Source organism: Fusarium odoratissimum (assembly GCF_000260195.1).
Source record: "Fusarium odoratissimum NRRL 54006 unplaced genomic scaffold supercont1.10, whole genome shotgun sequence".
In the NCBI taxonomy this organism is placed as follows: Eukaryota; Fungi; Ascomycota; class Sordariomycetes; order Hypocreales; family Nectriaceae; genus Fusarium; species Fusarium odoratissimum.
Genome location: NW_022158696.1, coordinates 1,434,712 through 1,458,821, shown reverse-complemented (window position 1 = coordinate 1,458,821; position 24,110 = coordinate 1,434,712). Strand labels below are relative to the sequence as shown.

The 24,110-nt window shown below is 48.6% G+C and overlaps 10 protein-coding genes and 1 non-coding gene across 13 annotated transcripts; 3 read left to right on the top strand and 8 right to left on the bottom strand.

The window, feature by feature from the left end:
* Positions 1-2,016: 2,016 nt before the first annotated feature.
* Positions 2,017-3,787, top strand: FOIG_07415 (uncharacterized protein). 2 transcript variants are annotated; one of them, XM_031206983.1, is made up of 3 exons: positions 2,017-2,248; positions 2,313-2,857; positions 2,917-3,787. In XM_031206983.1, exons 2-3 carry the CDS (start codon positions 2,723-2,725, stop codon positions 3,388-3,390), a joined length of 609 nt encoding a protein of 202 aa, XP_031064102.1. In that variant the 5' UTR covers positions 2,017-2,248; positions 2,313-2,722; the 3' UTR covers positions 3,391-3,787. The 2 variants fall into 2 exon arrangements, with proteins under 2 accessions (XP_031064102.1, XP_031064101.1); XM_031206982.1 differs by having other exon boundaries at positions 2,017-2,857.
* Positions 2,181-5,500, bottom strand: FOIG_07414 (uncharacterized protein). Its single transcript, XM_031206981.1, has 3 exons — positions 4,937-5,500; positions 4,431-4,882; positions 2,181-4,375 (listed from the first exon to the last, which is right to left on the bottom strand). Exons 1-3 carry the CDS (start codon positions 5,201-5,203, stop codon positions 4,018-4,020), a joined length of 1,077 nt encoding a protein of 358 aa, XP_031064100.1. The 5' UTR covers positions 5,204-5,500; the 3' UTR covers positions 2,181-4,017.
* Positions 5,501-5,608: 108 nt separating this feature from the next.
* On the bottom strand, positions 5,609-8,510 carry FOIG_07413 (uncharacterized protein). Its single transcript, XM_031206980.1, has 2 exons — positions 7,654-8,510; positions 5,609-7,600 (listed from the first exon to the last, which is right to left on the bottom strand). The coding sequence occupies exons 1-2, from the start codon at positions 7,861-7,863 to the stop codon at positions 6,773-6,775; spliced, it is 1,038 nt and encodes a 345-aa protein (XP_031064099.1). The 5' UTR covers positions 7,864-8,510; the 3' UTR covers positions 5,609-6,772.
* Positions 8,511-8,530: 20 nt separating this feature from the next.
* FOIG_07412 lies at positions 8,531-8,620 on the bottom strand. The gene has a single exon. It is a non-coding gene; the product is annotated as a tRNA-Ala (tRNA).
* A 16-nt stretch (positions 8,621-8,636) lies between these two features.
* Positions 8,637-9,974, bottom strand: FOIG_07411 (uncharacterized protein). Its single transcript, XM_031206979.1, has 2 exons — positions 9,389-9,974; positions 8,637-9,334 (listed from the first exon to the last, which is right to left on the bottom strand). Exons 1-2 carry the CDS (start codon positions 9,838-9,840, stop codon positions 8,803-8,805), a joined length of 984 nt encoding a protein of 327 aa, XP_031064098.1. The 5' UTR covers positions 9,841-9,974; the 3' UTR covers positions 8,637-8,802.
* A 446-nt stretch (positions 9,975-10,420) lies between these two features.
* FOIG_07410 (homoserine kinase) lies at positions 10,421-12,855 on the bottom strand. The gene is made up of 3 exons (XM_031206978.1): positions 11,595-12,855; positions 11,246-11,544; positions 10,421-11,193 (listed from the first exon to the last, which is right to left on the bottom strand). Exons 1-3 carry the CDS (start codon positions 12,010-12,012, stop codon positions 10,840-10,842), a joined length of 1,071 nt encoding a protein of 356 aa, XP_031064097.1. The 5' UTR covers positions 12,013-12,855; the 3' UTR covers positions 10,421-10,839.
* A 60-nt stretch (positions 12,856-12,915) lies between these two features.
* On the top strand, positions 12,916-16,375 carry FOIG_07409 (uncharacterized protein). Of its 2 annotated transcripts, XM_031206977.1 has the most exons (3): positions 13,025-13,802; positions 13,864-14,735; positions 14,792-16,375. In XM_031206977.1, exons 2-3 carry the CDS (start codon positions 14,675-14,677, stop codon positions 15,148-15,150), a joined length of 420 nt encoding a protein of 139 aa, XP_031064096.1. In that variant the 5' UTR covers positions 13,025-13,802; positions 13,864-14,674; the 3' UTR covers positions 15,151-16,375. The 2 variants fall into 2 exon arrangements, with proteins under 2 accessions (XP_031064095.1, XP_031064096.1); XM_031206976.1 differs by having other exon boundaries at positions 12,916-14,735.
* Positions 15,626-16,699, bottom strand: FOIG_07408 (uncharacterized protein; the record flags this gene model as incomplete). Its single annotated transcript, XM_031206975.1, has 2 exons — positions 16,187-16,699; positions 15,626-15,984 (listed from the first exon to the last, which is right to left on the bottom strand). The coding sequence occupies exons 1-2, from the start codon at positions 16,686-16,688 to the stop codon at positions 15,626-15,628; spliced, it is 861 nt and encodes a 286-aa protein (XP_031064094.1). The 5' UTR covers positions 16,689-16,699.
* A 1,111-nt stretch (positions 16,700-17,810) lies between these two features.
* On the top strand, positions 17,811-19,537 carry FOIG_07407 (uncharacterized protein). The gene has a single exon (XM_031206974.1). The coding sequence runs from the start codon at positions 17,916-17,918 to the stop codon at positions 19,254-19,256; it is 1,341 nt and encodes a 446-aa protein (XP_031064093.1). The 5' UTR covers positions 17,811-17,915; the 3' UTR covers positions 19,257-19,537.
* FOIG_07406 (uncharacterized protein) lies at positions 19,347-21,601 on the bottom strand. The gene has a single exon (XM_031206973.1). It carries the CDS (start codon positions 21,401-21,403, stop codon positions 19,736-19,738), a length of 1,668 nt encoding a protein of 555 aa, XP_031064092.1. The 5' UTR covers positions 21,404-21,601; the 3' UTR covers positions 19,347-19,735.
* Positions 21,602-22,031: 430 nt separating this feature from the next.
* FOIG_07405 (oxidoreductase) lies at positions 22,032-24,080 on the bottom strand. The gene is made up of 3 exons (XM_031206972.1): positions 23,906-24,080; positions 23,009-23,747; positions 22,032-22,956 (listed from the first exon to the last, which is right to left on the bottom strand). Exons 2-3 carry the CDS (start codon positions 23,351-23,353, stop codon positions 22,240-22,242), a joined length of 1,062 nt encoding a protein of 353 aa, XP_031064091.1. The 5' UTR covers positions 23,354-23,747; positions 23,906-24,080; the 3' UTR covers positions 22,032-22,239.
* Positions 24,081-24,110: the final 30 nt, after the last annotated feature.

Sequence of the window (24,110 nt, the reverse complement as noted above, 5' to 3'; positions counted from 1 at the left end):
GTCAGCCCAGGACCCAGGAGCAAGATCCAGTCTTGGTCTCGACTGTGCTTGCTCTTGGCCCTGATCAGTTCTCGTGACTTCCAGATCTTTCATCTGATAACATTGAATGCCGAATCTCTGACGTCGGAGGTTTTCCGTGCTCTGAGCCGAGGCAATTCAAAATCTCAATCCGCAAGAAAGGGATCAAGTGATTGCCGGTAGAAAGCCCAATTGAGGTGTAGGAAACAGGACCATCTGTTTACGGAGTCCGCTCTGTCTCCCCGGCCCAAGGGGGACTTCCGGCCTTCAAGCAACCTACCGAGTTGGCGGGTTTCTAGAAGTGGACCAGGAGACGCTTGACTCCCTGTTCACTGACAGCTTTGGGGGTGTCACGGGTCCTCTCCCGCTCTTCAAACCTTGCTCAGTGCCGCGCTCCCATACACTAATCGCTACCATGCCGCTTTAAGCTGCACGATCGGCGTGATCTATATACGTAGTCAGAAACGCGAGGCGGAAAGAAGTCAGCGGCTGGCTTCATTTCAAGAGGTTGTAATGATATCGCAGCCAGATTGACTAGACTAGGCCTTGCGTACTCGGGTTCCGAACTTAACAGCAGAGTGATCGACGCGTAACTATGTAAGAGGTGTCTTCAAAACAGTGTATCCAGTACACCTGGCTTCTGACCGCCCTGCTAGTGCTAGACCAACAATTGGTTCAAAGAATGGCGATCTCAAGAGCAACAGGCACAATCCACGTGCGTCAGATCAGAGTCCCCTGCCGAGACTCGTCAGCGACCATTGGCATTTATTAGTTGTAGGCGAAAGGTTGAGTGTAAGACAGGGGGTGCTAAAGCGGCGTTGTTCTGTTTGTACTGTAGACCCTTGTCTCACCTAAAGTTACAGTACGTAGCTTCAAGCTCAACGAATTCCACTCACGCATCTGTTTCGTTGTAGTGATGGTTTTGGAGGCTGTGAGGATGGCGCCATGGCGATTCTTCCGGCGGCACATTGCGACACTCTTTGCATAGCATTGGTATGCATTACACACAGTATCCAAAGCTGTCGTAAGTTGGCGCCACTGTTCCTCTGATCTGATACTGTTATCTCTGGAGGTTTGTGATATAAAAACACTGAGCCAGGCACAGGGTAGCTTTGTGATTGGCACCTCTGACTGGTTGCCTCAACCTCAACTCTACGGAGGTCGGTACCAAAAGTCTTTGCCCAAAGTGACTGTGGCTGGATGACCCACTTTTGATAAGATACTAGAGGTACATCAAGCGAAGTAGCAGCCACTAATAATAATTAAACTATAGCAGTCATAGCCACTAAGTTATTCATTAATTCCCCTTAAATGCCCTGTAACTATAGGGCTACTATAGGGCAGCTCCTCTATACCCTTCTTATCGCTTGTATTCTCATGTACCTGACATGGATCGGCAATTGTGGCGTAAGTCATCTTGGGCAAAGACTTTTGGTATGAACCTCCGTACTCTCTTGATGTTTTCGGGCTTTGACGGCTCAAGCAAGCTATGGTTCGATAAAACAAGTGATCGAGCTGGAAATCGACTTGGAGAAGCCCCATAGTTGCCTCCTTTCCAGCCCTGGGGTGGACCATGGACCCAATTTCTCAGCAGAACGAAAGCTGGAGACGGCTACCTATCGTGAAGTTTGATGAGGAATCAGTAACGCAGTGATGCCCCTCCCCATGAGCTGGCCCAAACGGTGAATGCTAAGTACTGTACTGTAGTAGCCTGGGTTATTTCAAGGCAGTTGATTGGACCTCAACATGTATTTATTAGCAACCATTGGTGTGTTTAATGATGTGCCACTTGCATGAGGGACCTTGTTTGCACCGGGCGGCATTCGGTATTTCGTCGCCGAGTCGGGAACTGCCATGATATTGTGGTATGGTCATTGCTTCGTATCCTTGCTGATTTTGGTGCTAATGCTATTCATTTGTTTGTTTGCAACGAAACGAAAGAGATATATTTAGAGGTTTCTGATACCGTGATGTTTCGCAGCGAAGATAGCCGTTTGAAAGCTCATCAATCCTTACAGTAGAATGGATGTGCTGCAGGGTGAGAGTTGTTTGACACAACCCTTCCTTCTGCTTTGGTACTATCAGAAGCAACATCAGCTTCCGACTGCACATACTCTCCACACTCCATTACCTTTAGCGGGATCAACGCTGTAGTCGCTAAAATAAGGTGAGCTAACAGGGCGGGATCGGTACCGTACCTTCCAAGGATGTGGAGGCTGTGAGTGAGTGAGTGAGTCTTTCCTCAACCCCGTTGCTGTTTCTGTTGCTGTTGCTGTTGCTCATTCCATCCCCAGATCACACGGGCCTCCCGGACAAGCATCCGCGCTTGCTTCACCTTGAGGTCAAGCTACCAGAGGCTCCCTCCCGCCTTCCCCCTCCTCTAGCTTATCTTACCTGGTGTCTCAGTCACACTTGGATACATAAACCCTCCTTCCCTCCCTCCAATTGAACCATCCAATTGCTTCCACTTATACCTGTGCCTGCCTGTATCATCTATCCATTGCATCCGTGGACCCTCCACTCTTCTCATCGCCTGATTAGACTTGGTCACCGCTATCCGTACACTACCTTACCTTGCCTTACCAACCACACTCAATCAGATCCATACCTACTACGCCAAACGTATAAGTAGCTGGACACGGCCAACACCTTGCTACCACCACAACAAACCTCTGTGTCTTTTGTCACATACAACTCTATCACAATGCCTAGAATCACCGCTCCCGTCTCAAAGCTCACTCGCTCTCTGGCCGAGTCTCAGCGCCATGCCGGTATCGCTCTCATGCCCAAGTATGCCGAGCTCCTTGGAGCTTCTTCAGAGCAGTCCCAGCACTCTGAGGTGAGTTTCTACTCTTCCAATTAGTCATTGCAGCTCTCCGGTACTAACAATGCTTCCAGTCCCGTGGTCTAAAGACTACCCACCGCCCTACTCCTCAGCCATCTCTTTCTGGTCGCCGAAGGCCACTGATGCAGAGCTTCCATTCTTCAACACCTTCTCGTGCTCCTGTCAACCACGTCGACAGCACAGTCTTGCCCAAGATTCACGCTACCCCCAACTTCAACGAGCCTCTCCCTCGTATGCCTCTTCTCCCTGACAACTATGGCGCCTACCACAGCTCAATGTCCGATGCCGCCGACTTGTATAGCAAGCGGCCCGTCATCTTCGCTGTTGACCCCGATGTCGTCGTTCCCGGTGCTCCCATGGCTACCATGGATGCCGTGAACATGGACAGCGTCGACGTCAAGTTTGTTCATGAGCAGCCTGCTCAGGAAACAAAGGCAGATGACTCTGACCGAAGTACCTTTCTCAGAGACGTCTTCGGCGGAATGATCCAGGATATTCTTCCTGGACGCACGCTCAGCAAAAACTAAGAATCAAGTGAAAACACGAAAGGAACGATAGGGCGGAGTCTGGTTATGCCAGCTACTCATAAAGAGAGCTGATGATCTATTAAGCGTTTTAATCTGTTTATGCGAAGCAAGATGCGGTTGCATCAATTAATAGCCCGTTACAAGAGGCTCCTGTGGCTAAGAACCATCCTTTTTTTATACAACGATACACAATGGTAAAGTGAAAGCCCAAGTGGCAGACTGGAATCAATACCGATCCTTTGTTATCCTTGCAACTCAAGCTTTATAACTGTGAATAATGACTATCAGATCATCGACGCATTCGTCCACAAGCCCACTGACTCATCTCCCTGCGTTACCATATGATGATATGTGTGAAGTTGAATGCCATTGGATACTATGCCAGGTTTGTGTTGATGTTTTATTGCATCTATGGTATCATCTCTCGTAAAACACCACCACCTGCATTGCCTTGCTCTTTTTGGTCCAAACTCAACGTTCCATCCTTTTCGGCTCTTTCCTATCAATCTTTGAGTCTTCACCAATTGTGGTACAGTACATAATCGCAAGAACGCAACTAACTATTAATCGACCAACGAAATCCATTCCCTTCCCTATAGCCCGTCCTCTTGATATTCGTGTGATTCTTTATCGCTTCTTGAGCGATGGTCTGGGCTTGCACTCGTCCTGGTTGACAGGGTGCAGCATCACCTTGATAGGGTAGTTCTGAGTGTTGTGCTGGTAGCCCTTGGCCCAGTCGTAGCCTACAGCATAGGCGAAGATGGAACCGTTCTTGTTGAAGGTTGTGGAAGTGATGCTGCCACCAACGTTAGGGTAGCCCTTGAGACGGTGCTTGGCGTCCTTGTCCCAGAAGTGGAATGTTCCATCGGAACCAGCAGTGCTGAATGTGCCATGAACGGGGTGGAAAGAAATATCGTTGACGGCGTAGACATTGGTGACGCTGTTGGCTGGGGGGTCGCGATGACACTTGAAAGAGAAGTTGGAGCTGCAATGTGTTAGTCTAAGCCGGTCAAGAGATGCGTATTCGAGGGGCTTCTTACCTGGCGTCCTTGTCTTCGACGTATTGGATAGCGCAACGACCCTCGATACTACCGATAGCAAAACCAGCAGAGTCCGTAAAGCAGCTAACCACCCTGGTCTGCCACTTGAGAGGGCTCTGCAGGGTTTTGTAGAATTTGGTAGGGTTCTTGAGATCAATAACATTGATGTATCGATCGGCGGTGCCGACAACGCAGAGATTATCGCGGACGTCCATCGTATAAACTCGCTCCTGGCATTGTACGGTTGCCGCAGGTCCCTGTTGTCTAAGATCCCAGTACTTGATCGTCTTATCCCACGAGCCCGAAACCACCATGGGGTTACCATCGTTCAGGAAGAATCGACATGTTCGCACTGGCTGGTCGTGTGTGCCGATAACGACGTCCTGCTGGGAGGCAAGATCGCAGACCTTGACGTTCTTGTCGGCGCCGGCAGAGGCGACTTTTGTTCCATCCTAGAAACCCAGTTAGTTGCTATTCCGTTTCGCTCGATCATTATATCTTCGTACCTTGGAGAAGTCGCAGTTCAACACAGGTTGGCTGTGTTCGTAGGCGTGTCGGCCCTGACTCTGGCCATTGGCGGCAATCTCGTAAATGCGGACTTTGTTATCCCAACTGGAGATGGCGAGGAAGTCAGGTCCGTTTGGCGCAGGGGAGAAGGAAAGGTCGGAGATGGTATCGGTAGGGGGGTCGGAGAGCGCGACGTCTTGCTTGAGATCCCCAACAGTGTTGCTTGTCGTCGCTGCGGCCGAGGCACCGCCAAAAAGGGTCGACATGGTTGCGGTGTGTTGAAGGAGAGAAGTTGAAAGCCAGTCGGTGGCCCTTTTTCTGTCTTTTTGCCTTTGAGATACCACTCCTGAGACTCAAAATAAGTGGCTTATGAGCGAAGCTTCCAACTGGCCAAGCGACTAATCTCAGATAAAAAACAGATCTTTAGAGGATTGATGTTTGCACTGTTGAAACTAGTTGCGCCGCGAGCTTTGTACTGAGAATGAATAAACAGGCACGAAGGCAGCGACCCAGCCTTTCCAACGCGAAGTTGGGATTGGCCAACCCGCGTCAGACAAAAAAAGGCAGCAAGCTAAGGTACAGCCACATCTGGGAGCTCTGATTCATAGCGCCACACTTCAGCCCCATTTCGTGCATAAAAATTCAACTTGAGCTGGATACAATTTTTCTTTCTTCTTTCTTCTGTTCATCCGCGCCCCTCGCTCAAAAAATCGCCATTCGAAGCTTACAAACAGAGACATTGCGATTTATCGCAGCGTCTCGCATTCTTTCTGGCTTTGGGAGAAAGTCCCCGGACATCTTCGTTTCGACGGAGCTTGCGGAAACGCGCCGCCATAGAAGCACAGCGGCTGACTTCTGCACCCAGGCCCGCGTCCTGCACCGGCCCTGCCCTCCGCTACATCAGTTTGTTAAAGGCTCTGAATCGCGTTCTCTGCCGCTATCGGTCCCCTTGGATGAAGATATGAGTCCGCTGCCGAGAGATTGGTTGGTTTCGCGACAGACGAGTCGTCTGGCAGGTTGATGGTTGGTAGACGCTTGGTGCTCGCGCGTGTGGTATCGGGTCGCAGAGGATTTGTTGTCGAGATTGATAGGTATGCGATTGCTCGGCGAAAGCTGGGTTACTCGATGGGGCTCATTCTTGATGCGAGGGGCCGGCATCCCGTTGACCTTTGGGTGACGGTCTTTTCCTTTTTTACACTCTAAACTTCGCTGGAAGTTCCCCTCTTTGGGAGAGACTCGAACCTGGATGAGATGGGTTGAAGTTTTTGTGATGATGACCAAACATAGAGTCAAGCACCGAGTCAGAAAACCTGACGTTGTGGACCACCAAATTATGTCAACTGAAAAACTTCAAACTTCTCGTTTAGGGGACGGGTGTCGATGCCAAGATAGATAGTAGCTGCCACTTTGACTGTTGATCTTTTGATGTGATATTGAACTTAATCTAGGCTGCGAGGCCTTTTGTCTTCTGTTCAACGGAGCCGACCTACCATACTTTCTTATGGACGATTTGCAAAGAAATCCACTTAAAAATCTTTCATACTCCCTCCGTATGTTCGACTGAACAATGTATTGAGGCTGGGATAACGACCTAAGAGATTTTTTTCATGATCTTCTAGTCTACGTCTTGGTAGCCTTCGATGCCGTCTTCAAGCGTCATATATTCATTAAAGGTGCCTACCGATGAGGCACTCAAGATACCACCCTGTTTTCCTTCTAGCTCTGACGATCCGTCTATACAACGCCGATATCTAAGGACGGGTTGCTGCCCACGTATATGTTCTAGTTCTATTTATCCAACTTTGTCTGGTCTGACACATTCTATCTCGCTTGATTTAGGGTGTGAATTTGCCAAGAGCGCCTTCATTGCCTCCATCAAACAAGTCATGCAAGTTATCGAGCTCCTGGAAGTGCTTTGCGTACTCCATACCCTTACGTCGCTGCGCCTCAACACGTCGCCAATCCCATTCTCCAGGGACATCCAAGTCCACATCTGAGACATCAGCAGAAAGATCGCCGAGTTGCTGTTCACCAGATGTCCAACCTCCAGGTCGCTCAGGTAGTAGACCAGAGGCGCCGCCAAGCATGATGGCTGGGTTCACAGTAAAGCGACCCAACTTGAAAACGTACTTGCTTATGGCCGTAGCATAGATCTTCTTCTCCCATCCACCGGCAGCATCTTGAGGGCCTCGCGCAGAAACCTTCTTGAACGTGGGGTCAAGCCATGATGTTGGCTTAGCAGCTCCCTTGGGGATGTAATGTGTCACGATGTATAACCACTTGCGGTCCCAGCATAGAATGCGACTCCACATCTCGAAGCTTTTATACGCAGGGATCTCGCGCTTGAAGCTGCACTCGACAGCACCAAGTATGATGCTCATCTGGCCCTTGATAGGCTTATCGGTCTTGGGATCTAGGACAATCTTCGTCTTGGTGTTTTGGGCGAGTGTAATATAGGATGCGCGGCAGAGATATGTAACAAGGTGAGATCGTGAGACGTCGAGATCGGCGAAATAGGTCGAATTAGACTTGTGTAAGTTGTAGTCGATCTCGAGAAGAGGGGCGTGGGTGGTAGAGATCATGGGTTTGAAGAGGGCTTCGGGTCCAAGATTTGGCGATTTGCGCCAGAAGGTATGGTAGAAGATCACGTAGAAGACTCGGTACTATAGAGTGTCAGGGTGTTATACTAAAGCCAGAAGAGACCATCGAGACTTACAGTCCAAGCAAAGGGCATGCTCTTCCAGTTGAACACGACGAACAACAGCAACAGGATCCGCGACGTCCGGCCAGGTCCTGTGAGGAAAGCCTTAATCAGAGGACCCCAATTGACCCGATAGGCAGCATATCCAGCAGAACCTAGAGCGAGAGGCATGATGACAGGAACCACATGGGAAAGCCCAAACATTTTCTTATTTGCGCCGGCCATGATGAGCGATTGTGGTGTTCGCGATAACCCTGAGGGATGAAAGGATGGGATTCAGTCGGTATTTGTCTCAACCGGTTGCGGTTAATAAAAACCCGCGCTATCTCGTGCGACGGTGACTTGCCAATCAAGGAAGCCTGTGACGAACGCCGAGGATGCCGTAGGTAGTGAGTGTCCAAGGCCCTGAGGTTAATTGCCCCTTGAAAAGTTCAAAGCTCTTTTGTGAGATATGCCACTATCGATTAGTGAAGGAGCCGAGGCACGGAGTTTTGGTGGGAACGCGACTCGGCTGAGTTGTGTAAGCAACGAAAGTGTTGAGAAGAATCAACGACAAATTGAATCATTTTCTACCAGAGAATAACAGGCAGAGAAAGGGAACAAAAGAGCATTATAACAAGGAGGTCTCGCCAGATTTATGCTGGCTTCCTTACGACATTGCATGCTGACTCGGTGAGCATTCATTATGCAAAATACTGCAAGATACGGAATCTGACAGCGACCTTATCCATTTATCACACGTCAGCTTGCCGCACAGAGAAGCAGGATTTCTGTTAGAAGCACTTGTCTTGAATAGCATCACATCAGCCAACTCGAAGGTTATATGAATAAAAAGATAAAAGTTGCTTTGATTGCAAAAAGAGGAGATACGGTGGAATCTAACCACCTGCAATGGACGAACAGGGAATCGAACCCTGGACCACTCCCAGACTATTCGGTCGAATTATGCTAAGGGAGTATTATACCACTAAACCATTCGCCCGGTTATTTGATAAGAGCTCAGTCGCAAGTCTGGACCTATGAAGTTTGTCCATGAACCAGTGAATTAGATGCTATGAACAAGATGATGGTGCAAGATCACACAGTTCTAAAGTTGGTTTGTCTACTGATTCTGATCCTTATGTTTGAAGTTTATTCTCCTCTTTATTCTATACTTTTAAGTGCTTATAGCGACTTCTCAACCTCATCAACAGCACCAATGACTCCTTTCCACTTCGCCCACTCAGCATCACCACCGGGAATACCACCCACGAGCGGCAACCTCGTACCGTCTGTGTCTCCAAAGCCTCTCAGTCTGCTAATAGCATCCTTGATACCCACAGTACCAAACTTGACCACAAGCTCCTCCATTGAGCTAACCTTGAACTGGAGTAGTCTTCGCTCCTGGATCTCGGCATCTGTGGGCTGGGTCTTGGACGACAGCTCGAAGAGTCGCACCAGTGACTTGGGGAAAAAGCCTGCTGAGCCATCAATAGCGCCGGCAAAGCCAACTGAAATAACAGGTAGGAGCTGTTGACCGAGGCCTGTGAAACAGTGGAAGTGGGTGTGATCGATGGATGGGTTTGAAGCAACCTGCGCAGCTACGGAGACATCTCCATGAGAGAGCTTGCAACCGACAATGTTAGAGTGCTTTGCAAGTGTGGCATATGTCGAAGGTGCAACTTTGACGTTGTTTGAGACTCCGGGGTAATGGTAGCTGAGCAATCTGGTTAGTCCGGGGTTTTGGTATAATTGGGTCGAGACGGCTTACATCATGACAGGAATGGGACTTTGGTCAGCAACAGCAGTGAACCATTGGATGATACCCTCTTGTGTAACTGCACCGGCATTGTACCCAGGAACGAGACACAATCCCCATTGGGAACCCGACTTTTGAGCATCCTTGAGTTGTTCAACAGTCTCTTCAACGCTGTTTGTCGCTGTGCCCGCAATGATAGGGTAATCCTTGAAACCCTCCTTCTCGAGACCAGCCTTGATACCACTGAGAATGGCGTGGCGATCTCTAGGGTGAATATGAACAGCTTCGCCTGTGCTACCGAGAACGACTAGACCCTTGATTCCATTCTTGGCCAGGTAGACAGAATGAGCGACCTGTGTTTCAATATCGATGGGAGGGGTAATAGCGTTGTAGTTGGCAGTCTTCTTAGAAGCGAAGAACGTGGGAACGGGCACGTAGATACCCTTGGGCGGAGGAGCAGACATTTTTGGCAGTGATTTCTATGTCACAAATGAATTAAGAAGAACAGAGGAATTATCAACTCGTGAGGGGTTCGCTGAGGACATTGTTTATTATAAGCACGCATTTGCCGTCATGCAAGCCAAACCTCGGTTCTTCGGGGTAGGTTACAGCGAAACTATAGTCTTGGAGTTGGGGAAAGGCAACGGTTCGGCCTATCGAGACAAAAAGATGGTAATACCCGCCGAGATCGGTGGAAACCTTCCCCTCAATCTGGAAAACAACGGGATAGTTTCCGGTTCGGTTGATAGAATCATGAAGTGGCTGTGAATTGATATGGGCCAGCCAATGGTTGTACATGGACAGAAAGCCAACTCACCCATACTGGTTTCTGAACATCGCATCAAGCAGAGCTCAGGGTGTTTATGAATCAAATCGAAATTCCTATCACCTCAATTGAATATCGATATTCAGCTCCCCAGTATTGAGCAGCTAGTATGTAACTATCTTATTGTAACGGAAATGGCTGTTCACATATCCCGAAGCGGAACTAACCTATAGCCGCACGAGATATTCGGCTGATGTTCCTTTTTTCAGAGAATGGAATGCTAGCATTGCAGGATCCTTGTATTTGAAGGTTTTTCTAAGTTTATTCTGTTTATACTTTAAAAATACATATCTCATGATGACATTCAGTCCTACCTATCTGGAACTTCATAACGACCACGATGCGAGTTACGTGGCCTGGTTCAAGATATCACGTATACAATATATCTAGCCCGCCTACCATTTTCATAAGTCGAATTAAAATTTATATCTAAATCTCCCTTTTATTGCGTTATTTCATTGAATCGTTCTCACATACTCCATACCTTGGCGTGACCCTCTATCCTCGTTTCTCAGAAGTTTGCCAGCCAAACATAATTCCTTTTACGTGATACACATGTCTATGCAACCCCAGCCACGGTTTTGATTGCAAGGTCATCTTGCTTCCTCTCATGGTATTTGTTTTCACAATTTCATACTCATGAGCGAATGACATGGGTACCCTCCGCGGGTTCAAGCACCATCCATTGGCACGGTAGATCCTTCTTCTCGTTGTGTTCTCGCAGCTTAGCGATAATCTTAGCGGCGATAGCCTCAAAGTTGTGCGTAGCAAGAGCCAGAATGGTAGGACCAGCACCAGATAGACAGACACCGAGGAAGCCTTCGTCGGTCTTGGGAGACATTGTTTCGACGATCTCGGTCAGACCGGGGATGAGAGTCTGGCGGTAGGGTTGGTGAATCTTGTCTTGCATGGCAAGATGGATGAGCTCGGGATCGGGAGGGGACTGGCCCAGGGCGACGGGCAGAAGGGCAATTCTCTGCAGGTTGAAGACCTAAGGCCGTGGATTAGCTTCATCATAACGAGACATTCGGGGTTTGGCATACCACATCGGGACGAGTGTAGTTCGCAGGTAGCACTCCTCGTGCAGCATGTGTAGCAACCTGGAAGTCAGGGATAATAGCAACAGCCTTGATCTCCTTGGCCCATGGGAACTTGATATGGTGACCAATTCCGTAGGGAGGGTTCGGTGGCTTCTTGCCCGTGTCCTCACCTCCGGCTGGCGCAGGTAGAACTTCACTAAGCGGAATTTCGGTTCGGGCAACGTCTTCGGGAGTCAAGGGCTTGAGATATGTTCCGACAAAACCTCCGTAGAGGGCGGCTCCGACATTGTCAGGATGTCTCTCTGGAATTGCGGTTAGCGTGTAATTGAGTCGATCGGAGGGTTAGTTTTACCAATCATGAGACAGTAGTCAAATAGTCGGTCATTGTCGAGGTGCTTCAATCCTCCAACTTCCTTGCCCAGAGCAACGCCAGCAACAACAGCGGCACCTGAGCTACCAAGGCCACGACCTAGAGGAATAGGGTTCTTGACATGCACGTGGGTCTCAACGGGGAACGCCCTCTGGTCGTTGCAGCGCAGGACATAGAGCGCTACACGTGTGATAAGGTTGACCTGGGGGTCAAGGCTGATCTCATCCTCGCCCTCTCCCTCGTATGTGATCTTGCAGTTGAGCGGGTGCTCGGACTTTGTCTTTGACCGATCGATGGTTACATGAAGCTCAAGGTAGACGGACAGAGCAAGGCCAATGACATCAAAGCCAGGGCCAATGTTTGCGCTGGAGCTGGGGGTCTTGATGATGAATGATTCCATGACTGCTGCTGCTGCTGCTTGCTGTAGTGTATGCCGAAGTTCGGAACTGGAGCTTGTTACTGGGAGGAAAGTTTTGAGACAAGATAGCGAGGAGAGGGTCTAACGGCGCGAAGCAAATCGGGGCTAGTACAACTCCAACGACCTTTTCTGACTCCTCACGACAGAGGAATTCGAATTGCAGACTCAAGAATGAAATGTCACATCAGAGGAAGTCTCGCCGATAGTGGAAACGTCTATTACTGTGACTGACATGATGGTCAAAATCTCCCCGATGACGGAGCTCTCCACCACATGAGCAAAAAAACATGCGGTTTGGGCGCCCTATTACTGAAAATTTGCTTCAACATCAGCAGAGTGAATGGCTTTTGGCGGGGTAAAATACTCTGGCTCTTCAGTCCAGAACTGTTGCGGCGGGGTTGGATTCATCTATCGAGAGGCTATCTATTGGTCGATAAGAGAGTTTGCTGAAGGGATCCTGATAGCTAAATTTGGACACTGAATGGTCTGAGCTGCGCTGCGCTGGGATATCGGAGTGGTTTGCATCGGGCCATCGGGTTATAAGTCTGCTGGTGATAATCTTATCTGAGCCGTTATGCATAAGGAATATGTTTGTTGCCTTGATGTAGTTTTTCGATACGAGAAGAGCCACTCTTTTTGCATCCTTGACTTCCTTTATGAGGCTCAGCTTGATCCTCTATATCTGACGTTAACGGATACGATGCTGCACCGTTGTCTCTGCCCAACGCATTGTTTGCGACCTGTATGTTTGTGGGCCTCAGTTTGCTTAGTAGAGAAATCTTGAAGATTGTAGAAATCCGTGTATGCATTACTTGGCTTTAGTAAGTCCACTGCTGTGCAAACTGGCATACCCTGTCAAAGAATACGTCAATCTTGACGATCCAGCCTCTGGGCGAATTATTTCTCATGATCTGACATTCTAGCTGAAGTTACATGCACTATCCTAACTTGAATAGTATTTGGAGATCAGTTGTCTCATGGAGCTATTCAATAAGTGACACACTCCCAGCCTTTAGCATTTCGATGGTGTTTTCCGTCAACAAGTGACCCCAACCCAACCGGCTATGCCGACAGCCCACTACTCAGAGGCTTCCAGAACATCCAAGCTCCATATCCCAAAATAGCACAGGACCTCAATTGGCATCTCACCACCATGATGTCAATGTCAATAGTGCATCACGGGTTCTCACGTCGGATTCACTTCTCGGGCACAAGCAGAACAGGACCAGATCCTGGATCCGTCTCGTAACTGCACCAGTGCCGGAAATTCCGGCACTTGAACAATGGATCCTTGAGGTCTTTTTGTCAAGGAAGATCGCTGAGCCCATGACGTTCAAATTCTCGTGTTCTCTTGATGCCCCATGGGATCATCCATGTTGCTAAAACTCCCATTTGCGGAGTTTTTTTTATCGATCCACAATCCGATGTTCTTGGCCTGGTGTTTTTGTTGTTTTCACGATGCAATACAACGTCAATAGCCCAGACCATACTGTCAATTAATTCCTCTTTGGGCTTCCAGTTATTGACGGTTCTTTGATGCATCGACAACGCAGGGAGGAATACGAGCAAGACTAGTCTGAGACAGACAGGCAGGACCCTTGAGATCAGTCATGCTTGTTGAAAAGACGTGACTAGTCGTGAATAGACGATGCAGCTATTCGGCGGTGAGGTCATGGGATCACTGGTTCGGCACGTCGGTCGAACGAGGTGATATACTAATCCGTGAGACTAATTATTCAACATTGAGTCTTCAACAGTAAAGTATTACCAAAGTAAGGCCAGAGCTATGACCGGCCTTTCCGTAACAAGGTCATCATGATAACCTTAGTGTAGCCTTACTATGATATTACAGATCTTAGTGAGCCTGAGCCTCTTCAATGCGCTGGGGCTACGTTACGTCGTGCTGTTCACAGGACGACACTAGCTTCAAGCTGAGCTCAAGAATACGAGGTATTCCTCGCCAGAAACAACCCAACGTTACCCCACAACGCCCCAAAATGGGGGCCATGACCGGCAGAAATCAACCCCTACACCCCCCTGTATGACGGGAAATATTCTGGATCTTAGGTTCTGGGCCTGTCTATAGTCAACTGTAATGCGAGCAACCTTTCCGCACGCCGCGTCCTACCTTTAGGCTCTAGCTTCTGTATCCGCTCCTCGAAATAGCATACGGCGTGGCCTAGCCTTGCTCTGGCATCCGTTGCTAAAGCCAACTTTGGCAGCGATGGCACCTGGAGACGGTCAATACGAATGGAGCTTGGGTAGCTTCTCGGCCGGGTTGTGATAGTCCATCTGCTATTCAATGCCAGCTATGACGCTATATGGAGACAATCTAGGTTTGTCCAGCCTCCAGCCTTCCTGGTGGTGTCCTCGATTTGGCTGTGGAGAGGCTGATCACCCGAGGGCCGTGATGGGTAACGTTAGATGCATGGTTCGTTCGTTCGATTTCTTAGAGATCGTTGTGAGAACTCAGATATAAGAAGAGCCTTCAGTCTCGTCCAGATTTCTATTCTTTTCTTGTATCATCACTCTCAACAACAATCAACCACTCTCATCCTCTTCAAGCTTCCAGCCAAACACTCCTCAACACCACCACTACTTTCCTCTTCACTTACACACGAACAACCCAACAACAACCGCCAACATGAAGCTGTCCGGTGTCCTCTCTGCTCTTGCTCTCACCTCCGCCGTCTCGGCCACCACTGGTGAGTCTATCCACACTATTCTCTAATATGTCTTCGCTCACTAACAATTATTCCAGTCTCCTACGACACTGGCTACGATGACAAGTCCCGCCCCATGACTGCTGTCTCTTGCTCTGATGGCAAGAACGGTCTCATCACCAAGTATGGCCGGAAGACTCAGGGCAACATCCCTACCAAGTACGTCGGTGGTGTCAACATCATCGAGGGCTGGAACTCCGCCAACTGTGGTGGCTGCTACCGCCTCGAGTACAAGGGCAAGAAGATCAACGTCCTCGCTATCGACCACGCTGCCTCTGGCTTCAACATTGGACTCGATGCCATGAACGCCCTCACAAACGGCCAGGCTGTCAAGCTCGGCCGCATCAACGCCCAGGTCTACCACGCCAACCCTTCTGACTGCGGTCTCAAGAAGTAAACGGCGCAACTCTACGATTTTATGAGATGCATATGAGGCTTTTTGGATAGCGGACATTCTTATTCTTTCCCTCCTTAGAACTTTGGATTTAATACTTGGCATTGGCTGGCGTTTAGACTACGATCTTACACATAATCTACCTAGATACTACACTACACTACACATGAATGAACATAGAGCTTAATTGCTTTCACTTCAATTTTCTTCTTTGCAATGCTACGAGGCGAAGTGAGTGGATGATAATTTGAGACCTTAAACTAGTGGTGCGGTTTGCGCCTTTTGGTCATATTTTCTGGATATTAAAGCAGCTTGAAGAAACTCCACTGACAAGCTGTTACTGTCATCGAGAAGTAGCACCCTCCAAGCTGGCCCTCCCACAGTAGCTGTTTTTGTACATGCGAAATCGCTCTCATCCCATTCCCTTATCGAGTCAGAAGCCTTTGTGTTTCGTTCCAACCGAGCTTGATAGTGACTTTTATTCCCACTCCCGGAGCGAGGGAGGGGTCTCGCCACCCTCAGACGAAGAAGACAACGCATGTAAGTCGTCCCAGTTGTGCAATGAAATTTCATCGATATCAGAGGGAGGGTCAGATAGAGGAGATGACGGAGTGTGAATCAAAGGAGATGGTGGAGGATCGGACAAAGGGGATGAGGCACCCGTCATTGGGCTCCTGATGTTGGTTGAGTTTATGTTTGAAAGCCCTTCAAGACTGAGACTGTTGTCATCTGTGACGTGGACATAGTCAGGTGTTGGCACTCGTTTGGATGTGACTGGCTCGGGAAGCTTAGGGTCTGTAGCAAGTTTGGTGAAACAGATTCCGCCTTCTTCCTGTTCTTTGAACAAAGTCAGTATATGAGTGTTAACAGATCGGCAAGGCTCAAGGGATATAGTAAAGATGGAGGCTCGGTCTTGGGTGTCGAGAACAAGTGATGAAAGTGTCGGGTAAGTTGAGTGGCACTTTCTCAGAGTACTTCTATCTCCCCAGTGCTTGAGAGCCTCGTCTTTTCTTGCACAGGGAAGAGGAGTAGTACATACCGCTCGGCGAGTTTCCAATCCATAGAGCGCACTCGAGAACTTCAACACGAGCCACAAATTCCTCATACTTGAGGCCATGTTCTAGACCGCCAAGAGGTAGTCGAATTTGTTCTGGGGCCTTCAGGATCACCGTGACTTCCTTTTCACCTGCGACTGACTCGGTGAAGTCTATGAAGTCGTCTATCAACCCTCTTTCACCCTTGAACACCACACATTTCTCTTCGGGGCAGTATCCTATGAAGTTGTCCGCAAAGGTGTCTGATAGTTTGGTGATGTGCAGGTCGGTTGCAGCTTCAGTCTCAGGGCAGCGCGAAATCAAGACAACAACCTCGGATGATGGAAGCAGGTATGTCGAAGAGGGACGGGGTGAATCTTCACGAAAATCTGTGGATATGAGATAAGACTTGTAGGCCGGCTCGAGGATAGCAGCTCTTTGCTGTGTAAAATCAGAAAGATCCCCTGTCAGCAGGGAATCCAGGCTGCCCTCAACAATCGCCGCCATTTTGAGTGTTGGTAAATTAATGGATAGTAAAGTGAGAAATTGTTTAGACATTCATAAGAAGCCCGGGCATTTATCGCAGAGTTTGAGGCAGCAACCTACTAGAAGGAGTGACACTGCCATGTACCTGTCAAGGGCTGGCAATCGGAGGAAGGCAAGGAGAGAAAACAATAAACAATCCAAACGGAAGGAGCAGATTCCTTGAGGAACATTAACTTACCTTGCCTCCGTTAGATGTTGCAAATACTCTTGGTTCTGAAGAATGCCCTAAGCTTTATAAAACTCATCAAGTGTGCAATGGAGTTGAATTACCTTCATTTTCTGCATGATAAGTCTCTGGGGGTCAGGACAGAATCAAGCGTCTCCTATCCTAAGCATCCATTCCGCAAATCAGGTAGCTCACCTCTTCACGCAGCTATTAACATCTGATATCAATTCGTATATAGATAGACTCGTTTGTATCGGATACGGACCGCACAAGAGCACAACATTGATGTTCCTATGCGCCGTGGTCCATTTATCAAGGACTCGCTTTGGCAAAAGGGGATAATCAAAGTAGCAATATAGTATCAGACCCTTTGACTTCATGTGAGTTCTTAAACGATACCTTTGAGTATGGATATTATTCACCTTGTCATAGGAAATCCAATGTCCCTTTCATGCAAGTTCACAAGACAAAGCATCGTCAGAATAAATTGAAGTGACAAGGTAAGGTAGAATAAAGACGGGTACTTGCAATAAACAAGATTCAAAAGGCGTTTACTGTTGCACAGTCCGCTGCTTGTATTCTGATAGCCGTAGGGAGGGCATAAACAATTCCTTGTAGTCACTTACAAACACTTGATACGTCCGACTAGTATCCGTTTGGATCCTTGCATGGATATGAAACAGCACATGCATATTAACACTGATGTATATTTGTTTTATAAGGCTCCAATAAGTCTTCTCATAGGCTAGCTCATCTTACAAGTTGCATTCTTCAGACGCACAGTCTCGATCTACAAACACCCAATCAAATTATCATTATTCCCCAGGATACCCAAGCGAATCCGAGTTGCTGCACTGTATCCGAAGTTATTGGTGACGTGACGTGGGGTAATCCTAGTCCGTCATCAGATCGTCGTACTCCTTCTAAACAACGACTTGCAGAAACTCCTGACTCTCCAAAATGCAACTCCAACCTGTTTTTGTTTTGGCCGCAATCAAACAAAACATGTCCCAGACTGAACCATGGCCTCGCTAAATATGCAAAATCTTCCAAACGAGCTCGTGGCTCACATCCTCAGCTTTCTTGACTCTGAATCTGATTTACAAAGGCGCATTTATCTTGACCCTGCAAAGCTCAACAGGCCGGTATCATCCGGTCCAAATACACCCCTCAAGAACGCTTCTTTGGTATGTCGTCTCTGGAGAAGTTCTGTGATGAAAATACTCTTCCGTTATGTCGTTTGGCCGTTTTGGCGATTTTACAAGCCAGTCGCACAAGATGTCGCATCACAAATTGAGGTCCTGAATTTCATCCGAAGAAACAACCTATCATCCTCCGTTGAGAACTTCACTATCCTGATCGATCTTCCTCTCGGATCAGGCCAGAATCGATATCCGGATGGTCAATTCTGGGGTGTTCTGCCTCCTGTATCTCATCAGCCGGAGACGCCCATGTCCTGGAATTTGTTATGGTCTGTTCTGAATCAAGAGGACCGAGACGCCGAGGGTAGTGACACAAGGACTGAGGAAGACAGGGCGCAGTGTTTTTGGGATAACAACTGGCTTTGGCATACTATCTTTGATGTCATTGATCCCTCAAGAATCACCATGATCAGCTCAATAGACATTCTCGCTTCGCTTTTGAGCCGAACTGTCGATTTGTCGAGTCACTGGGCTTTCAACAGCACCTACTATGTTCTATCATTATCACGACCATCACGAAGCATCGCCGAGTCTAAAAGAGTACAGATTCTGCCCTCGCATATTCCGGGACCAACGAATCGCATCCCCTGTGACTTGTTCCATATCAGAGACTGGAGCTCAGTCCTCGTCAATGAAGGATCCTTCGCCCCAGTCTATTCAACCTACGAATTCTTTCACTACTCAGCAGCTACTCTTCTTCCTGCAATCTTTGACTCTTCGGATCCTTCCTTCGATGTTCTATGTGCAAACCTTCATTCGTTATCCTACATCGCCACATTCCCCCTTTCTCATCATATTTCTGACCATCTCATCCCTAATTGCCCACCCGTGGAGCATCTCTATGTACAGCTGATGCCCAAGAATCGTGATTTCTGGGAGAGCAGTAGTCTTTCACGGGTGAACCTGTCCGACTTGTGGCTTGAGTGCGATACGTCTTACGCATTGCTTGTGCGTCAGATGCTGGAAACTGTTCCTCAACCGGGCTGGCAGAAGCTGAAGGTGTTTGAAACGGGTGATACCCCTGCAGAAGGAGTGTGGAAGATGAATACTTACGATGACCATATTAATGGGTCAAATGGGTGGAGAGAAGAGAGCGAGGGTGTATTTGTCAAGGATGATATTGAAAGTAGTGATGAACAAACTATGGTGGAAGAGTCATAGTTATGCGACTGGAAGATTGACAAAGCCAGGTCAGGTTTATGATTAATAGGGCAGCATCTTATGATGCCAAAGTTCACTGGATTTCGAACAATTCTATGGTTACCTTGCAACTCTATTAGCACTTTTATGATATGGCCCCAATTCCAATGAGGCCACAGAATCTGGGTTCCTATCAAGCTACACAGGAAGAGATCTGAGAGACAGTAAACTGGCGTGGATGAGGTTGATTACAATTTATCTACATGATGCTCTATCTTGGTAGAATATGAAATCTATCACTCATCCACGACTATATCGGTCCAAGTAGCAGGATCGTTGGTAAACCTTCAGCCTCCCAGGCTTCTTGTAGATGAACCCTAAATCCAACGCCTCTAAATGCACAAAGCAGCTGGTAAAGTCTGTACACAATAGACATACCGCCAGAACCTAGTCCCCAGCCGTTCCCTGAAACCCATAACGCCATGTTGAATACACAAAGTCTAATCTTCGTCACTATCGATGTCGCCATCCTTGTCGCTGTCCGAAAAGTCTGGGACAGGCTCCATCGCTGCATGCTCCTTCATCTCTCGATACGTGCTCCAAGTCAGGCCCAAGAATGCGACAATGATCATGGCGCCTCCAACAATGGCAGCAAAGCTCAAGGGCTCGCCGGTAATCATCCAGTCCACAATGGCAACAATGAAGATGGTGAGCAGCGCAGCCACTGACGACAGGACGGGCGAAGTCAGCGAGATAAGAACGAGGAATGAACCGCTGAAAGTGGCATTGGAAAGCACCGCGAGTAGAATGAGCCAGCACGTAGAAGCCGCTGGGATCTCGAACTTTTCAATGTTGAGCCAGTCGAGAATTGGGAGAGGAAGCCAGAGCACCGTGAGAGTGAAGAGCCCAATCAAAGAACCGAAGGTGTTGGCAAAGATCATACCCCTACCAGGTGAACAGCCCTCGGGTGGGCAAGCATAGCGCTTGTACAAGACCTCGTACAGACCATACAGAACTGAACCAACGCCAATCACGAGATTGCCAAGGAATCGGTTTCCGGCCTCGACACTCTCGCCTCCCTCCTTAGTGTCACCATAAGCAACGACGAGGACACCGCCAATAGCGATCAGAACAGCAACCGACTTGTCGAGTCGAAGGGGCTCGCGAAGAAGTGGAACGGAAAATACGTATGCGAAGAAGGCGGAGCAATTGTAAATGGCCGTCAGATCCGACGGCGTTGTCAGACTAACGGCAATGTACCAACTCAAACCAGCGACGGTCAGTGAGCAGGTAATGATGGCAGTGAATCGAACAAAATAACGAACGGGTCGCGCGCGATGTTGAATCGATATATGAAATACATCCAAGGTCTGCTTTTCGATCATAATGGCGGTGGTGCGTAATTGCTGTTTATGTCGCTTCCAGAATACTGGCCATGGTACATCGCGCTTCTGGAAGCGCAAAATAAGGAGCTGAACTGGCCATAACACAACCCAAGAACCGTGTGTAAAGTACATCATACAGTAAGCCTTGTCCCAGCCAAGGTCGTGTTGGATGTATGCGCTCAGCTCTGTCTGAACGCAGAATGCGATCAGACTGATAATGAGGAAGAATCCTGCGTACGTGTACCTCTTCTTGGTCGAATCTTCGGCAACAGCGGCGGCGGTTTGAGGGCTTCGACTGCGCATTGTTGATCGCCGACTGAGACTTGGTCTTCCCATTGATTCTCTGGGATGATATGGGAGATCGTCTTCGCTGGACTCCCTTGACCCCTTTGATCCATCATTAGGAGGCGGGTAACCAGCGCGGCCGCGCTCTGGGTCATCTTCCTTGTAAAGGAGAGGAGTTCCAGATTTACCATCGCCATGACGATGGTAATGAGGACGGCGAAGGTCATTGGGATCCATATTGTCCAATTCCAACCACTCGCTGTCACTATGGATCTTTGTATTCTTAGGATCGTGGCGCTTCGTGTCAAGATCGGAAGCGTCGCTCGGATGGTCGGCGGTGCCACGGGCGCCAACAACGTTTGGTCTGGCAGTCGAAGATGGGCCTGGTTCGCATGTGGTATCGTCGCTAGATGATGTTGAAGAATCCGAGTCTGTAGACGATCGATTGTGACCTTGCAGAAGGCGGACTTCTTGGTCACTGGTATCACGCCGAGGCATGAAGGGAGAGGGAAGGGAATGGGTACTTCTATATAAAGATAAAAAAGAGCTCGACAAAATTACGAATACAATAGGCGAGGGGTGCGATAAAGGAGTGAAACGGCTTAGCTGATTTTGGGGCTGCACCGGGTTTGGTCTTTCGTCAAATCGAGGCGTGGTATTGGATCCGTGGTATGTAAAGGTGGTGTTGAAAAACAGCCATGGATGGTCCGGGGCGGAGACAAGCGGGTCTCGAGACCCCGGTTTTGCAGGGGGCTTACTCCGCTGTAGCGCAGGGGACCAACAGCGCGGGGGGGTTTCCAGCACGGTGCCGTCATTGTTGAGCCTGGAATCCACTGGAGAACAGGCTAAAAATGGTAAACCATGAGGTGATTGTTTAGGTAGAATCATGACCGTTGATGAGATTGTTGCTAGCGACTCAGTGAGGTTATCGCAGTTACAGGTGAAATGTCACGGCGAATAAGTTACCGTTAACCGTTGAAAGTATTCACTAGCAACTGAGATTAAACTCTCTGCTCCCACGTGCGGGAATAAGCTTATGCGTGGTACAAAATGACATTCCTACTTTGTACCTACAACAGGTTTTGACCTGTCTCTTGGATCTCTTTAAGATCTGATTGCATTAGATGCTACCTTGCTCTTATCTTGTCCTGCAAACAAATGACGCCTTCGGTCATGTGCCCTCCGCCTTCTCTCCACGCGCCCCCAAAACCAAGACAACCTTTGTGAACGGTATCAGCATGCCACCAACAGAAATGACTGACAGCACGTGGGTTTATATTCAAGGGTCTAGGTAGTCTATACCAAGCTCTGTATTACTTCTGCCTATTGCTATTTTACTTGGCCGACGCACCAAACAGAGCCTCGTGTACATCATATGTATACTCCAAATCCCCATGCCAGTAGTTGGCCGTATCTGCCTTGGAGTACAGCCACGCCTGGTCAAGTGCCTTTACCACCTCGTCGGGCAGAGGTCCCTTTTCAACGAGCTCAAGGTTCTGCTCGAGCTGCTGGATGTTAGACATACCAATGATAATTCCATCGTTACCGTTTGTGACTTTTAGTCCGGAGTGGTGGATTATCCATCGCAATGCTGTCTCAAGCATGCTCAGTCCGTTCTTCTCCGTAGCTTCCTCAATAGCCTTCAGAGCCTTGAATGTGCTCTCTCTGAAGTATCGCTGGCGATATGCCGTACCAATCTTGCTCTGATCAGAAAAGCGGCCGCTCTCGGGCTTGATGTCCATCGACTTGATCTTGCCAGACAGGAGACCGCCAGCGATTGGGTTGTACACAACGATGTCGAGGCCGTATCTCCTGCAGGCTACAAAAAGCTCTGCCTCGATGGAACGGGTGAGACAGTTGTACATGCCCTGGTAGACCGTGGGCCGGACCCAGTTGTTGTACTTGCAAATCATGACAACTTCTGCGACCTCGTACGCCGTGAAGTTGCTGATACCGAACTTGACGAACTTCCCATCCTTGTGTAGCTTGTTGATAGCTTCGAGGGTTTCTTGGAAAGGAGTGCCGCGGTCAGGACGATGGAGGTAGAGCAGCTAATGGGCGTGTTAGTGCATGCAACTAAGCTTATCGGGGCATGCCACTTACATCGATGCAGTCAGTTCCCAGCTCCTTCAGACTGGTCTCAACCGACTCGATGACCTTGTCGTATGTGTTCTCGCCAGGCTGGACAGGATACTTGACCTTTGTGTCCACAGTAAGTCCTCTCTCTTTCCAGTTGGTCTGCGAGCCAGTCCAGCCCTCCTGTTTGCCGCCAACATAGACGCGGGCAGTGTCGACTTCGTTGTAACCCTTACTTTGAAAGATGTCAAGAGCCTTATTGTAAGTTTCAGGGTCAAAGATACGCGCGTCGAGCTGTTCACTACCAGGGGGTCCAAAGGTCATTAGACCCAGGATAACACGAGGCTTGACGTTCTGGGTTACGAGAGGCATTGCGACGGTCGATGGTGTTTGTAAGTGTTTTAATTCAAGACTACTAGTAGATGGAAGATGGAGGGGTGAAGCTCTTTATAGTTCCTCGGAAAGGATTTGCTTCGGAGATGTGACTCGTAAACTCCAGCTCTTTATTGTCGTGCCTTTCCGCGACCTGCAGCTCATCATAGCACCCCACCAACGCCTGCGGCTTCGGGCGGGGTATGATCTTGGTAGATAGTTACAGTCAAATGAGCGCCATGAGAGTTTAATCGGATCATCATCCGAGACATTTGTTTACTGGCCAGGACAAGGCATTGGTGGATTAATAATATTGTGCGTTTCAGCCTTTGACCACCGATCACGATGCCGTGATAACGAAAGGAGTTGAAGGAGTTGAAGCTCCTATAAGCTACTTATCAGGGTTAGCTTCATGACGTAGATCCACGGTTGTGCTTCATCGGACTTAAGCCCGGGTAGAACTCTATGGCCATTGAACTGACCAGAACGACAGAATATTATCTTATGAAGTCTGGGTCACAGTTGGATCTGAGGGCCCATCATGTAACTCACAGTGACTCGCTTGGTATCTCAACCCATGTGCTGGTGCCATCAAAACTTAAAATGTTTGCACAGACAATGACCAAGGGTCAAGCTTCCATGAATCTGAACAAGTTTGAGCCTACCTGGCTACTATAATCTTCCCATTGAGAGAAGTCAATAATTTTAGAAAAACAACAAGAGACGCTCTTATGAAAAGCATGTCGTTAAATAACGT